Raw genomic sequence first — 15091 nt, forward strand, 5'->3', positions numbered from 1 at the left:
ATGAAAGTGAAAAGTGAAAAGTGAAAGTGAAATCACTCAGCTGTGTCTGACTCTTAGCAACCCCATGGACTGTAGCCCACCAGGCTCCTCCATCCTTGGGATTTTCCAGGCAAGAGTACTGGAGTACCTTCTCCAGAAATTCCCTAGATGCTTTTAAAAAAAAAATACATGCCAGAAAGTCAAAGAGCAATCTCAAAAATTATTTAGGAGTCTGGCATAGTGATAAAGTGCCCACAGGTTGAGTGGCATGGGGTACTTGCATACTGTAACAGCAGTCTGAGATGGAGTTTAAAATGCCGGATATTTAGTGGGGATTAATACATGTGAAAGATGAAACCTGGATTGGGCAGAGAGGAAGTGGAATTATGATGCAGCCCCCATAACTCCTAAACCAACCTAGTGGGGAGTTTGGGATGAGAATTACAACAATGATTGGGCTTTGCTGGGCCTTTTTTCTATGCACCCACCTTACTCTCTTCCTGAGAAAAAACTTGGAAGTTAGCCTCTGCAGTTTTTCTGAGGGCCACAGTTGATACTTAAAATCTTCTTTCTCCTCTATCCATGCTAGAATCTCTGCTCACCAAATCTTGAGGCTTGCTTGGTTAGCCTCGAATGAGTGAATTATTCCGAACTGCCTGAGTGCCTGGTGATCATGACTTCTCAGACTATGGTTTCTCTATCTACAGACACATTTGGGCAAAGAAGTACAAAGTAGTGCCCAAGGAGATCGCCTGGGTTCTACACTATTACATATTCCATTATGTAGTGGCAGCTGTCCCTCTAATTATCCAGGTCAATTACCCCTCACATCAGCTAGCTGTTCTGATGCTTTATCAGTATGGCAGCTTGTGGGTGATGGATATATGACTAGTGATCCCGCTGTCATGGGCTCCCTCCAGCACTTACTTCCTGTAAAGTGGGTCCTATGATCTAAGGTCATGTTGTGTGGAATCCACTGCCAATGAATCAAATACTCCACTGTCCTTAAGATAATAGTGCTGGCTAAGGCCCTGCAGACATAAAAGGCAAACCATGTACATAAAATACATGTCTATTCCTATGAGTTTCTAGCCCTTCCAGAATGGAAGGGGCCCAAAATACATAACTTGCCAGCATGTGGCGCACTGAGGAATTAGGAATGCTTGGGCACTAAGCATTTATCTTCATTATTAGTAATCTGGACATTCATTGGTGGCAGTAGCTAGACCAGCCTTGAGAAGTGGAGGGTTCATCCTATTAAGCCCATGGTTAGTCTCCACTTCTACCATTGTGGCCACTTTGTTCATGTACCTCCCCATTGTACCGGCCCTAGAGTAGCCAATGCAGGGGCCACCAGACATGACCTGAATTGCTTGTTTGGTCCACTTGATTGCATAATGCCTCTTTCATGGTGGATGCTCCTGATGAGTGCCAATATTTGACTCAAAGATTTTCATGTTTCTTTCCTCATCCCATATGTCCATCTATACACTCGTATCTGATACCTTTATGACCCCAATCATAAAATTTTTTTCCATTTATGCCTCTCATCAGCTGGCCAGGCCTTTCATCATGGCCCATGATTCCTATCTATATTCTAACCTTGGACCCCTTCTCTTTCCACCCAAAGTAAATTACATGGTGTACTGCTAAAGATCTGCCCACCAAGATGGTTTTCCCTTGCCACTGTTTTTCAAGACCACCCGTAAGTAAGGCTTCAACTCACCTGCTATCCATTTTTGTCTTTACTCACATACTGAGCCATCCCCTCTGTACATGCAGCTTGGTCTTTTTTCTCCTCTTATCTACTCATACAAGATGACTTGTAAACCAATGTGTTAGCTGAGGAAGGGGCACTGGTGCAACAGTGGTGGAGACTTTGGAGATCTGGGATCCTTGCTCAGGCAGCTTCTCTCTTCCCTATGGTCCTTGAGACATGGTGGTCTGACAAGACTTAGCGGATGATAGCGGAGAAGGCAATGGCACCCCACTCCAGTACTCTTGTCTGGAAAATCCCATGGATGGAGGAGCCTGGTGTGCTACAGTCCATGGGGTGACTAAGAGTCGGACACGACAGTGATTTCACTTTCACTTTCACATATTGGAGAAGGAACTGGCAACCCACTCCAGTGTTCCTGCCTTGAGAATCCCAGGGACGGGGGAGCCTGGTGGGCTGCCGTCTATGGGGTCGCACAGAGTCGGACACAACCGAAGCAACTTAGCAGCAGTAGCAGCAGCAGCGGATGACAGGTAGTGCTGGGAAACTGAAGCTGTTAAGAGCAAGGTATAAACTGCCATTCTGTTCTGGACATGTGTTTTCAAGGACATCTGTATAGCAAACAACCTTGGGAGGCACAAACAGTCTCCTTCTGGAATAGAAGGCAGGTTTGCTTACTCATCAGTATGTTTCTCTCCAGGGCAAAAGTCAGGAGGGTTTGTTTGCAGCCCATTATAAAAGATTCACCTTTCCAAAACTCAAATTCTTCAGCTGTGACAGAAGAGTGTGAAATGCATTCTTTTAGGTTCATCTGTAAGTTGACAGTTACGGGTTTCAAATAGCTTAGCAAATGTTAAGTTCTAATCAGACTATATAAATTAAGTATTACAAATGAACTGAAGAAAGTAACATCACTTTTTTATTTGATTCAAACCCATTTTCATATACAAAGCTAATTTATTATTTACAAAATAAATGCATATTCTTAAAAACTGTTAGAATACAAATTTCCAAATGACTAAAAAATGTGCAAATTTTTCAAATATTATCTTCAATCATGCTATACAGAAACAATCAAACATTAGCTCATATACACACACTGAAAAATTTTAAAACATTCAACGTAACAAAACAAAACATACATCTTATATATTTAATTTTAAAAGGATGAGAAGGGGAAGAACGTATTGCACCAAATTAACAGTAACTTCATTATAATGAGAATACTAATCAAAATTATTTACACATCTTTATTAAGTCTAAAACTATCTCAACTTTAAAACCTTTTATTTTTTTGGCATACAAGTATTCATTGAGTCACAGTTTGCAGTCAATAATCAGATATAAATAAGGCTTAATATTCTCTTTTTAATGGTCAATTCCAGTAGAACAAATGAGAAGGAACATTTTATGATAAATACGTAACTTTTTGAATTCCTTAAATATTTAAGTAGCAGCACAATTTGCAAGTACTTTTTTAAACAAGTAATTCTGAATTTTTAGCTATCCTCCTCTGAATTGCCTATGTGCATACACACACAAACACACACATATTCAATCACTGTCACCTCTATGATAACACTGAAATACTCCTATTTAATCTGGGTCCCAGAAAGATTGACGTAAGAGGCAAATCATATGTGTTCAATATTTTTCAGTCTTAATGTAATTCACTTCTATAGCAATGAACTTGACAGAAAATGACCGGTTAGATAATTATTTTTTACTAATATTTTTGCTCCAAATCTATATAAAAGTAAACAGTTGGGGGAAGGAAAGCAATACCCATTAGGAATTTCTGAAGAGAACAGACCAGCCATATGGTTTTCTGTAAAGCTAACTGTAAAATAGTAGCCACAAAAACTTTTTGGTGATGGTATTTAAGAATTGGAGAGACCAGTGAAAAGTACAATAGGAAAAAAAATAAAAAGTATAAAAGATCTTTAACAGTAAGATGTACTGAAATATGCAATAATTTTGGAAAAAATGTAGAAACTATTGCAATTAAATATTTTGAAAATTATCCATGAAAAAGTCAAAATCCCAAAGGAATAAAATTATTCCCTTTAATACCTACACAAGAAACGAAGGGGCTGAAATTTTTTCAATTAAGTCTGACAACTGACATCACCCTACCAGAACTACTCTCTAAATTGTTTATTGATTAATATAATTTTAGCATTCTAAATAGAAAAAATATGTTTATCATAGATAAGCTTTTTTTCCTCCAAAATGCAAGAGGACTATTTGTTGAATCTGTTGATTGAGTCCAGTAAATCTTAAACCACATTGCTTAGATATTGTGGGAAAATGTTTCCAAGATAAGGAACAACAAAAATAGCATTTGAATATTAACTATTCATTTGGAATACTGGCTACCAGAAAGCCTCTAATTTTATACACATTAAGTACAATATATTATTACAAAAATAAATTTTAAAAGGTCCACTGGAATAAGACTTTTTAAAAAGTTTATATTTTAATCAATAAAATATAATTTTATTTTTCAATCCCACCTAAATCCTAACTTGTTTTCTTTCTCAAATTACAATGCTATACTGTAAGAGTATTATAAATAGCTAATCAGTTTTTACACTCAAAAATAGTTATAAATTTTAAATAATGAGACAGCCATTTTAAGTGAAAATACACACACACAAATACCCAAAGTCCACTATCAGTCAACTTTGAAAAATGAATGGGAATTTTTTAAAAAAAAGAATAGGTAACCTTTTCAATGACAATATTGTGTTATTATCATTATTATGGTAATATTTGCAAAATAAGTTTCCAAGGAAACATTAATATTAAATCAAGGAAAACAAATGTTGACCAAGTGACTTTCTACTTGTTCTTTTTCTCTGAATTTTCAATTCATAAGATTAAAGGCATTAAGACAAAAGTAAATACAACTTTATCTCTGTCCTTTTTACACTAAAGCCATTAGCTTTATAGGTCCAAATCCTACAGTGTCTTTAGAAATCACCCACATGTGACAAATGTCAGTGAGATAATCTAAGAAGATGTATCTGATGAATTACTACAATATATCAGAAAAGTACTTGGTAAGATAGCCACTTTTTACACACTTTCTTATACTGATGAAAATCATAATTTCTATAATCTAAAATGGCCCTATGTTTTTAATGCAGAAAATTATTCCCAATACAGGCTTAAATATCTTAAATGTTAATGCTCTATTTTTTCTTAATACTAGGACTTTTCATATGAAAAATTAAGGAATATTTCCATACAGAGGCTACACCTACAAAAGTCCTCAGAAGTGCTTAGGGAATTTAAGTCAATGCTTTTAATTAGGAAAACTATTGATTACTAGCTTCAAAGCTTTAAGAGACCTAAGTCGATGTTTTAAATCTAGCATTTTGTTACTCATGATTTTATTAGCACTTAAAAATATTACCTAATTCAGATATGCAAAATATTCACTGATAAGTCACTAAGAACTAATACGAGACAGCAAAAGAGACACAGATGTATAGAACAGTCTTTGGGACTCTATGGGAGAGGGTGAGGGTGGGATGATTTGGGAGAATGGCATTGAAACACGTATGTTGTCATATGTGAAACGAATCACTAGTTCAGGGTCAATGCATGTTATAGGATGCTCGGGGCTGGCGTGCGGGGATGACCCAGAGGGAGGATAAAGGGAGGAGGGAGGTGGGAGGGGGGTTCAGGAGGGGGAACTTATGTAAACCCGGGGCAAATTCATATCAATGTATGGCAAAACCAACCAATATAATATTGTAAAATAATTTGCCTCCAATAAAAAATAAATTAATTACCTAAAAATAATAAAAATAAAAAAATAAAAGCTACATGGCAAAAAAGAACTAATACAAGCAAACACTTTTCTGGAGACAGTTATTAGTTACAATTTCAAATATGAAAGGTTTGAAGAGAGTTTATGATAAGAATAATGCAAACTGAAAAGGAAATTTAGATGTTACTGTGGCATGCAAAAAAAGATAAGAAAGCCATTCCAAGCAATTTTAGAAAAAAATGTCTTCAAGGATAATGATCACACCTACTTTCAAATAAGCCTGTAAATACCGGATCTGATTTATAAAAAATGAATGGATATAATTTCTATAGCAGAAAATATTTTGATTTAATAACCCTGAGACATAGTTTTTTTATACCAAGAATATCAAGTAAAGAGGTTCAAAATATCCAGAGTAGTGCCTAAACTTCTGTATATTTATAAAACTTCTCAGAGAAGTCTATCTGTAATCTCAGTTAAGAAACAATGGCCTTGAAAAATGCTAGATTCAAATTAAATAAATAAAGCTGTGGCCCACATTTTAATAATAATACTGAAATGATGACAACAAGGACTCTCATATGGGAAAACTCTCTAGAACAATGTTCTAGATGATCAAGTTTAAAAGCAAATCAAATGTATGCATAATAAATAAATAAAGCTGAAAGAATATTGAGAACAGTATTTGCTCAGAGTGATAAAAATGTTTAAGACTAGTCACTTACTGGAAAAGGACAGTTTTAGTTGATCAGAGAAACGGGAGTTAGGACAAGCTATGAATCTGCCTGATACCAACAGATTAGATTTAGGAAAAAAAAGAATGTATTTCATTTCTTAAATCAGTCAAAAACTATATCCTAAAGACAGGTTTAAGAATTTATTTATGGATGACATATTTAATGATGTATTTGAAGAGACCAACCTTCATATATGTACACCCACACATGATACATGATATTAATATTTATATAATATTTATATTTAAAATAGTCCATGTACTTGCATCTTTTCATTGGAAAGGTGATAAAGACAATGCTATTCACTTTATAAATATATAAAAGGAGCGCTAGCTCTTTAAATTCAATTAAGAGATTTCCATTAGTGATTCTTTTAATAGTAACAATATAAAATATACTTAAAGGCAAAGGCCATGTCATGGTGTCATCATTAAATAAAAATAGGGTATTCAAGTTAATTTCCTCTATCTACTCCTATGTAAGCAAAATACAAAAAATATTTGATTAAGATTCAACTTTCAAATCTAAATTCTAATTAATTATGAGGGCACGTTTACTCCTTCAGAAGCATAAAAGTGATTTTTAATACTAGTTCTTAAAAGATAATTTTTATACACCTTAACACAGAAAAAAGGAAGCCTCACTGTTGTTCTTTGTTAATGACGAATACTTGACATTTTCTCGTCTACAAAAGGATGTGACCTGAAAAAGCACTGTGACTAAAGGAAATTAATAGAAATTGATTCATAAATGACATAAGCTTCACAGGCTTATAAGACTTTAAAACAACTGGTCAAGCTCATTCACGCCCTGCTCTATTTTTCCCTTCTCTTCTCCAACTTTATCTAAGTAATGAAAGAATACAGTTTGGAAAGAGTTGAAAAAAATCTTACAAAGCTTCTTTTTTCTCTAAATGAGTAGTACCTGTATTATGTTTTAATACTTGACTTCACTTTCTAAAAATAAAATCAATATCTTACTATAAATCACTCCGCATCATCAGGATGCGGAGATTTTATTTGTGTCAAGAAACAAAAGCAGAAGAAAAGTTCTTCAAAGACAACATATTTCATATAACAGCTAAGTTGAAATATTATATTCATTGTCTAAAACGTCCACCTGTTACTACACTAATGATATTATTCATCTCTCCCATTATACAATACAGAACTAATTTGTATGGATAACATCTAAATACATCAGAATCCCTCAAAGTATATCTTTTCAGTGATTTTACCTAGCAATTTTTAATTCAGTGGTCTACACTGTTTAAAAGAGGAATTACTCAGCCAAAAGTGAAAGTTGCTCAGTCATGTCAGACTCTTTGCGACCCCATGGACTATACGGTCCATGGAATTCTCCAGGCCAGAATACTAGAATAGGTAGCCTTTCCCTTCTCGAGGGGATCTTCCCAACTCAGGTCTTCCCAATCGAACCCAGGTTTCCTGCATTGCAGGTGGATTCTTTACCAGCTGAGCCACCAGGGAAGCCCTATTCAGCCAAAGCTACTACTATATTTGCTTATTTAATAAACTTTAAGCTCCATTCTTCTAGACTGTTGTTAGTATTCTCAAAGACTTTTCTCAAAATTTTGAGATTTTGGTTTTCACTTTTTGGAAAATGTAAGGATGAATTCTACTGCTCTGAACATCTACTATTGTTCTAGATAGAAGATCTACTGTGAACAAAGCTTCTTCATGTTTGTGCTATAAAATGAACCCTGTTTGTTTAGTTACTCCATCTAAACGGCAGCAAAGTACCAAAAATTTAGGAATTTCCCCCTAATAGTCTAAGTTAAACTTTTCTGTAACTTCCAAAGCCAATAACTTCCAAAACCAGTATAAAATAACCTTAAAAATAAAGAAGGCATCCTTATACCAAAATCTCTAGATGAAATAGGCAAAAGAAACATTTCTAAAGTTTTCATTTAGAAACTTTTTTTAAAAACTTCAACATTTAAAATACCAAAAATCAATCATTTCTATTCTCTTGACTTCAAACCTACAAAATAGGTTTTGGAGGACAGCCTACATTTTATAAGATGAAAAATGAAAATATTGATGAATATTTTATAAGAATGAATATTTTATAAGAATGAAAAACTAATAGAAGAAATTAATCTTAATGTATCATAATTATCTCTACTGACTTGGTTGAGGCATTTTTACCCACAAATCACTGAAGTCCTCAAAAATGGAAACCTTCACATTTACGGATGTTCTACTTTATGCATCAGTTTATTTCAGTGTGATTCACCTAAACATAAGTTTTTTACTGATAAAAGAGAGGATTTTAAATGACTGGAAAGAATATTCTTCTACAACTTTTTGCTAGCTCTTCTACAAGCCGATCAAATCTATCAAATAATTTTCCTATTACAGAATCCTTCACTTCTCATATATTTTTTACTCTCTCATAGGATTATAAAGAAAAGAGTGTTAGACAACTGTGGGCAACAGGAAACAGGAGAGGACTGCAAAGGAAAAATTTTTCAAAGATTCAATTGAGAAGACAACTGGATATAAGGAATTCTATAGTTTGTGGAATAAAAAAAGAATATTATTATTTTAGAAGGTATTGTAAAACGTCTTTTTTTCCTCCTCTTTTTTCACAGACCCTGTTTAGAAAGCCACTCAACCACCCATTCCTAGAAAAAAAAAGGCAGTTAACAAACAGAATTTCCTCACAATTTTAAGGGATTCATAAATTCTCTCAAAACATGTGGAATCTCAGATTAAGGACACTCAAATAGTTGTAAAAGCTTTCTGACCTTACTCAAAACATGACCTTACAAAAGTACAAGGTTTAACAATCTCTTTGAATTCTAAAATACATCTATCAGTACTTTAAAATCTTGAATAGCAAAGCATAATGTAACATCTAGCTATGTATAATAAAATTAATTGTAGTCCTAAATTATACATAACATGAAACAAAAATGTGTTTTTAAAATTACTATATCTAAATGACTGGTTTAAGTTATGCATATCTTTTCAGTTCATCAATCATATGAAATAAGTAAAAATATAATTATTTGGGTATCATTTCTAACTCCAAAAATTATTGAGGGAAAACATAGTGTTTAATAAAGAAAAAGCCAAGAAATTTTGTACTCTGCATATATAAACTGAGCTGCAAATGCTATACAGGACCCAAATGTCAAAATCATAATTAGCATTTTTTTTTAACTATACTACTAGTGAAATATATCTGTAAAATGTATCTCTAGTTTCTTTTATTCCTACTCAACCTTTATTATTTAAGGATGATAATATGTTGCAATAAATTCTCATTCAGTTCAGTTCAGTTCAGTCGCTCAGTTGTGTCCGACTCTGCGACCCCATGAATCACAGCACGCCAGGCCTCCCTGTCCATTAGTAATATGCTAAGTAGTAGTGGGATGAGCCAATGTACCAGTTTCAAAAATACAAGTATGCAACAGATGCTTTTCAAATATTACCTCTGATCAGAAGTTCCATAAATACATTGTATTTTTAAATATGGTGGTCAGTAAATAGAATGATTAACTAAAGAATGTATTAAAAGCCATATCTCTCAACTGTCCCATTATCGCTATCTACTCTTTTATTAGAAATACAACTTTTGCTGTTTAGAATAAGTGAGTTGAATCTAACTTCTTCATTTTTAGAAGTTTTTAAAAAAAGATCTAATTATCCTTATCCATATCTAATCAAATGTCTTTTCTCAAATTCATCTTAGTGTAGACTAAGAATTAGTTAATAAGATAGATTCAATGATGTTAACCAGAAAATTTTAAAGTAGATAACAGTAATATCTATGACTAAATTTATACATATGCTATACCAAATTTTGGTAAACCCTGAATGATTTCCAGGGATAACAGACCTGAAGCATTTGAGATGGTTGAGAGATGTGGTTAAAGTGACAAAGTGATAAATCAAATTTCAGTTATCCATGACAGAAGGTAGAATAACAATCACTTGGAATCTTGAGTATTATATTCAGTTTCTCCAGCTGAGATCTGGCTGAGCCGTTTGCTAGATCCCCACAATTTTCGAGAAAGCTGACCTGAGCGCATCTGTTTAAAGTAATCCAGAAAAATTAAGAATAGATGTTATTAAGTATGAAAAAAAATAAATGAAATTAATATATAAGGCAATGATTTTGTAGAGTGTAGAAATAGGTTTGAAATAGGTTTGGTTAGCAGAATCATTAACATTTTAATGATTCTTAATTAATAAGAATTAAAGAAAGGCTTTTCTACACTGTCTTTTAGTTGAGAAAGATCAAATACCAATGTATAAATTTTTAAATTAAATGTGCCAGTTATATCAAAATTACAAGACTCCCTTACATTATATATTTACAAAACTACATTTCACTTCATTAAAATAATCTCAAATTATACTTAATCTCGCTAATAAGACACATAGCTTTGAGGATTTTTCTCCTAATACAGTACTATTAATGACAATCACAATCATAAGAAGAAGGTAAAATAACATTTTGATGAAAAGAAAGTAATTTTTAAATAGTTTGATCTAAGAAATTTAAAAATTCTTTATCAATAGAATGATAAAAGTAATTTAGAAAATAAGAACAGCATAAGCTCTTTGAAAGTGAGAATCACATTTTTCCACCATTAAATTTTTTACCACTTAGCACACTTCTTGGCACATAAAAATTATTAATCAAAATTAACTGAATCAGTGGGTTATTGCCCCTCTGAAAGTATAACATTTCTCTATCTAACCATATGATTTGTTGGAATTACTTTCCCAAGAGCAATCTACTTTTTAATGGTGCTTTATCTGCTACCCTTTTTTAATGCTTACTTTTCTAGGGTCCATTCATTAGTTATAAAAGACAGGCCTCAGGCAAAGACATTTTGGCATGTTTGCTTTGCATTTTCATTTCCAGATGTATTTCCAAAACCATTATTTCTATTCATCTAGTTCCACTTTAACATCTAATTTACAAATATGGATTCTGTACGACAGCATAACGCATGAAACTGATACGATTTAAAAATACATATTAACCAATAATTTTTACTTTTAGATAAAAATAGATGTTGAAATAGAACTCCTCATAACTACTGATCTATTTAATTTCTACATAAAATTATATAAAATTTCACATAAAATTATATTTTAATTATGCAGAATTCTAAGCATTCAATTATATTATTTACTAAAGTAGATCCATAATTCAGCTAATGGGAGATGAATTTCACGAAGATGTAAAAACAGATAAAAAATCAAAATCTACACACAATTCAAATTCTATTGTTGTAGACTACATAAATCTTCCAATGAGGACCAAAAAGTTATTTGTTAAGTATTACAGAACATTGACTTATTAGGCCTATGAAATGAAGCTATTTAGGTATTTTTTTTTCCAATTAATTTTTTTTTTAATATGTATGCACAAGGGCATTTCATTTTTTAAAACTTCAGTAAAATCGTAAGCTAACAAATTACCTGAGTTGGAGGATGAGCAAATTTAAAAGGCATTTGAGTAAACCACAGAAAGTGAAAATAAACATACTCAAAGAGTAATAACTGGGCAGAGTTCTCAAGTAATCATCACATTAGCAAAGGACAGGAGGGAAATCATTACTTGGGAAGTATATTAATCAAGAAACTATTACTGAATGTAAAAATGTGTATAATGTTTTAAATGTAAGTGGAATACTGAAATATAGACAAGATGACATTATTTGGGGAACCATTAGACCTGAAACTAAATGTTGTTGTAGTCACTTTAGTAAGACCTCTTTTATTAACATCCTGGAAGAAAGTATCTGGCAAAGAGGTTCATATGATCTGTAATGGATTTAATATAACCAATGACAGTATGTTATTCAATAATGTCTTCTCTTGAAATAACCCCCACAGATGTCATATTTTAGATTTCTCAGAAAAGACCAATGATATCAATAAAAATTTATAATGCTTAAATATGAGTCTATGTAATAAAATAAATTTTCTCAATCACTAGATTACTTGGAGTACAGCCACTAAGTTTTCTTAGGAATAGTCTTATATTTATGATATCTGAATATTCAGTAATTAATAAGCCACTGGCAAATAAATTTATAGGAACTATAGGAAACTCACTGAGAATCAGCATGTTATATGGGGATATCTGTAGTTCCAAGTGAAAAACAGAAAGCCGTTTTTACAAAAGTACAACTGGTATATAATCATGCTAAATATCTGTTGAAATTAAAATAGTTTGGAAAATTCCCTGGTAGTCCAGTGTCTAGGACTCAGTGCTTTCACTGCCAGGGCTCAAGTGGGATCCCTGTTCAGGGAACTAAGATCCTGCAAGCCACACAGCATGGCCAAATTTACAAAAGAACAATAAAGTAAATTGTTTTGTTGTTTAGTCTATATTTCATTTTTAATAAATGCTTTTATATGTATTAAAAATGCAAGTGTGTGGTTTTCAACCTAGATTTGGAAAGAAAGAATAAAAGAATTTTCCTACTCATCTAAAGTTGTAAATGAAAACTGCTAAATATGTGATTTCAACAATAATATAACTATCACTCTTGAATACTAGCTTTATTCACTTTCATTTACTGTACTTTGAAAAATCAAATTTGTTTTTCAGTTTGTTTATCCATAATGGAGACGTCTGATTCAGCTGGAATAAAGAAGAACCAAGGGAATCCCCAAAAGTACGGGAAACTAAATCCGTGATGTGAGGTTTTACCTCAGCTGGCTTGCCAACACCCACTACAATCAATTTGCCATCTTCTAATCCTACAAGAATATGGCTATGTTCTTTGGTTACACAAACACAGTGGATAGGCGATCGCATGGCTAATGGGTTGATGCTGAGATTCAAACTAGAAGAGAAATAAAAAGCACATAATTACACAGATATACAATGGATTCATAGAACTTTATAACTGGAAGATAACTTAATAGTCATCTAATTATACATTCTAATTTTATAAATGTGGGAACTTACCTTCAGAAAACCTGAGTGACACAAGAGCTGACATTTATAGCATTACTCAAAATACTTAATACACTTTTTCTCTATTTCCAACATTGTTTGCCCTGTAACCATTTATATGTGCTCTCACGAAATGATTAACAAATGAAAGTTGGATAAACAAAAGGGTAAAAGCCCAAAAAGTATGTGCTGGTAGGGGATAAGGTCAATAAAATTGGTATATTTGCTTTGTCATAAAGGATGTAATATATTTTAAAATATAATGTGGTATAAAAATATAACACGCCATTATGATAAATGCTCACAGCTTTTATGATTAGAGAATGAAGAGTTTTAGATGTGTACACTATGCTCTAGATTAACTTGCTAAAAGATTCCATTAACTTTTTCTAATTTGGGATTCTCCAAACAATACCCTAAAATCAGGGCTGTAACACAAAATGTTGGAAAGATACTGCTGAAATGTAGACTTAACGCTCTACCACATGGGAAAGAATGACAAAAATGAGAAGGAAAATATAAAAATCAAAAGTGATATTGATACAGAAGTGATTTTGATATAAAAGAAGTAAGAGAACACTCTGGATCAGGAAACTATTAAGAAGAAAGGGTTTAGGGAGGGGCCAAGATACTATGAGGCATATAAATAAGTCACAGTAAGTTTTTTAAAAGAGAAGAAAAGAAAAGAAAGTATTTGGGCATGCAAGGGAAAACAGTGCTTTGTGAATATAAGTTGTTAAACATAAAGAACACCAAACTTAAAAACGTACTTACTTTACAAAGATTTTTTTCCTTCACTGGGTTAAATAACAAAAGCCTTTCGCCAATTTCAAACACACACATACATAACATGAACAGATATGCTAGACTTAGCCTGAAAAAGACTTTATTTGATTACAACTGAAAAAAAATTTTAAACCCAACTTTACAAACAACTCAATCAAAAAATGAGCAAAAGATCTAAACAGACAATCTCTACAAAGAAGACATAGTGATGGTCAAAAAACACATGAAAAGATGCTCAACACTGCTCATCATTAGAGAAATGCAAATCAAAACTATAATGAGGTGTCACCTCATACAGTCAGAATGGCCACCATCAAAAAATCTACAAACAATAAATGCTGGAGAGGATGTGGAGAAAAGGGAACCCTTCTGCACTGCTGGAGGGAATGTAAAATGATATGGCCATTATGGAGAACAGTATGGAGATTTCTTAAAAAAACTAGAAATAAATTTACCATATGACCCAGCAATCCTACTAATGGGCATATACCCTGAGCAAATCACAATTCTAAAAGACATGTGTACCCCAGTGTTCACTGCAACACTACTTACAATAGCCAGGACACGGAAGCGTAAATAAATGTACATCAGCAGATGAATGGATATAGAAGATATGGTACATATACACAATGGAATATTACTCAGTTATAAAAAGAATAAATTTGAGTCAGCAATAGTGAGGTGGATGAACCTAGAGTCTGTTATACAGAATGAAGAAAGAAAAAAAAAAACCATATATTAACATGTATATATATATATATATATATATATATGAAATCTAGAAAAATAGTACTGATGAAACTATTTTCAGGGAAAGAATGGAGATGAAGATGTAGAGAACGAACTTGTGGACACAGCAGGGGAAGGACCAGGTGGGACGAATTGAGAAAGGAGCAAAGATATATACATATATATGGTCATGTGTAAAACAGATAGCTAGTGGGAACCTGCTATATAACACAGGGAGTCCAGCATGGCACTCTGTGATAACCTAGAGGGGTGGGCTGAAGGGAGGGGAGGAAGGCTCAAGAGCGCGGGGATCATATGTATAATTATGACTGATTCACGATGTTGCACAGCAGAAACCAACACAACATTGTAAAGCAATTTTCCTTCAATTAAAAAAAAACCCAACCC

At 33.0% G+C, this 15091-nt stretch overlaps 1 protein-coding gene across 7 annotated transcripts in view; it reads right to left on the minus strand.

The window, feature by feature from the left end:
* Positions 1–2593: 2593 nt before the first annotated feature.
* Positions 2594–15091, minus strand: part of NBEAL1 (neurobeachin like 1) — a 165186-nt gene continuing 152688 nt past the window's right edge. For 5 of the 7 annotated variants that reach the window (XM_055398714.2, XM_088828228.1, XM_055398713.2 and 2 more), the window contains one exon: positions 10299–13055. In XM_055398714.2, the coding sequence (XP_055254689.2) occupies positions 12779–13055 (277 nt within the window). In that variant the 3' untranslated portion in view covers positions 10299–12778. Of the gene's footprint in view, positions 10275–10298; positions 13056–15091 lie in introns of those variants that run through there. The other 2 variants (XM_055398718.2, XM_055398716.2) reach the window with 1 other exon arrangement.

Source organism: Moschus berezovskii, chromosome 2 (assembly GCF_049115385.1).
Source record: "Moschus berezovskii isolate FMDL1 chromosome 2, NW_MosBer_1.0, whole genome shotgun sequence".
NCBI classification, from domain to species: domain Eukaryota; kingdom Metazoa; phylum Chordata; class Mammalia; order Artiodactyla; family Moschidae; genus Moschus; species Moschus berezovskii.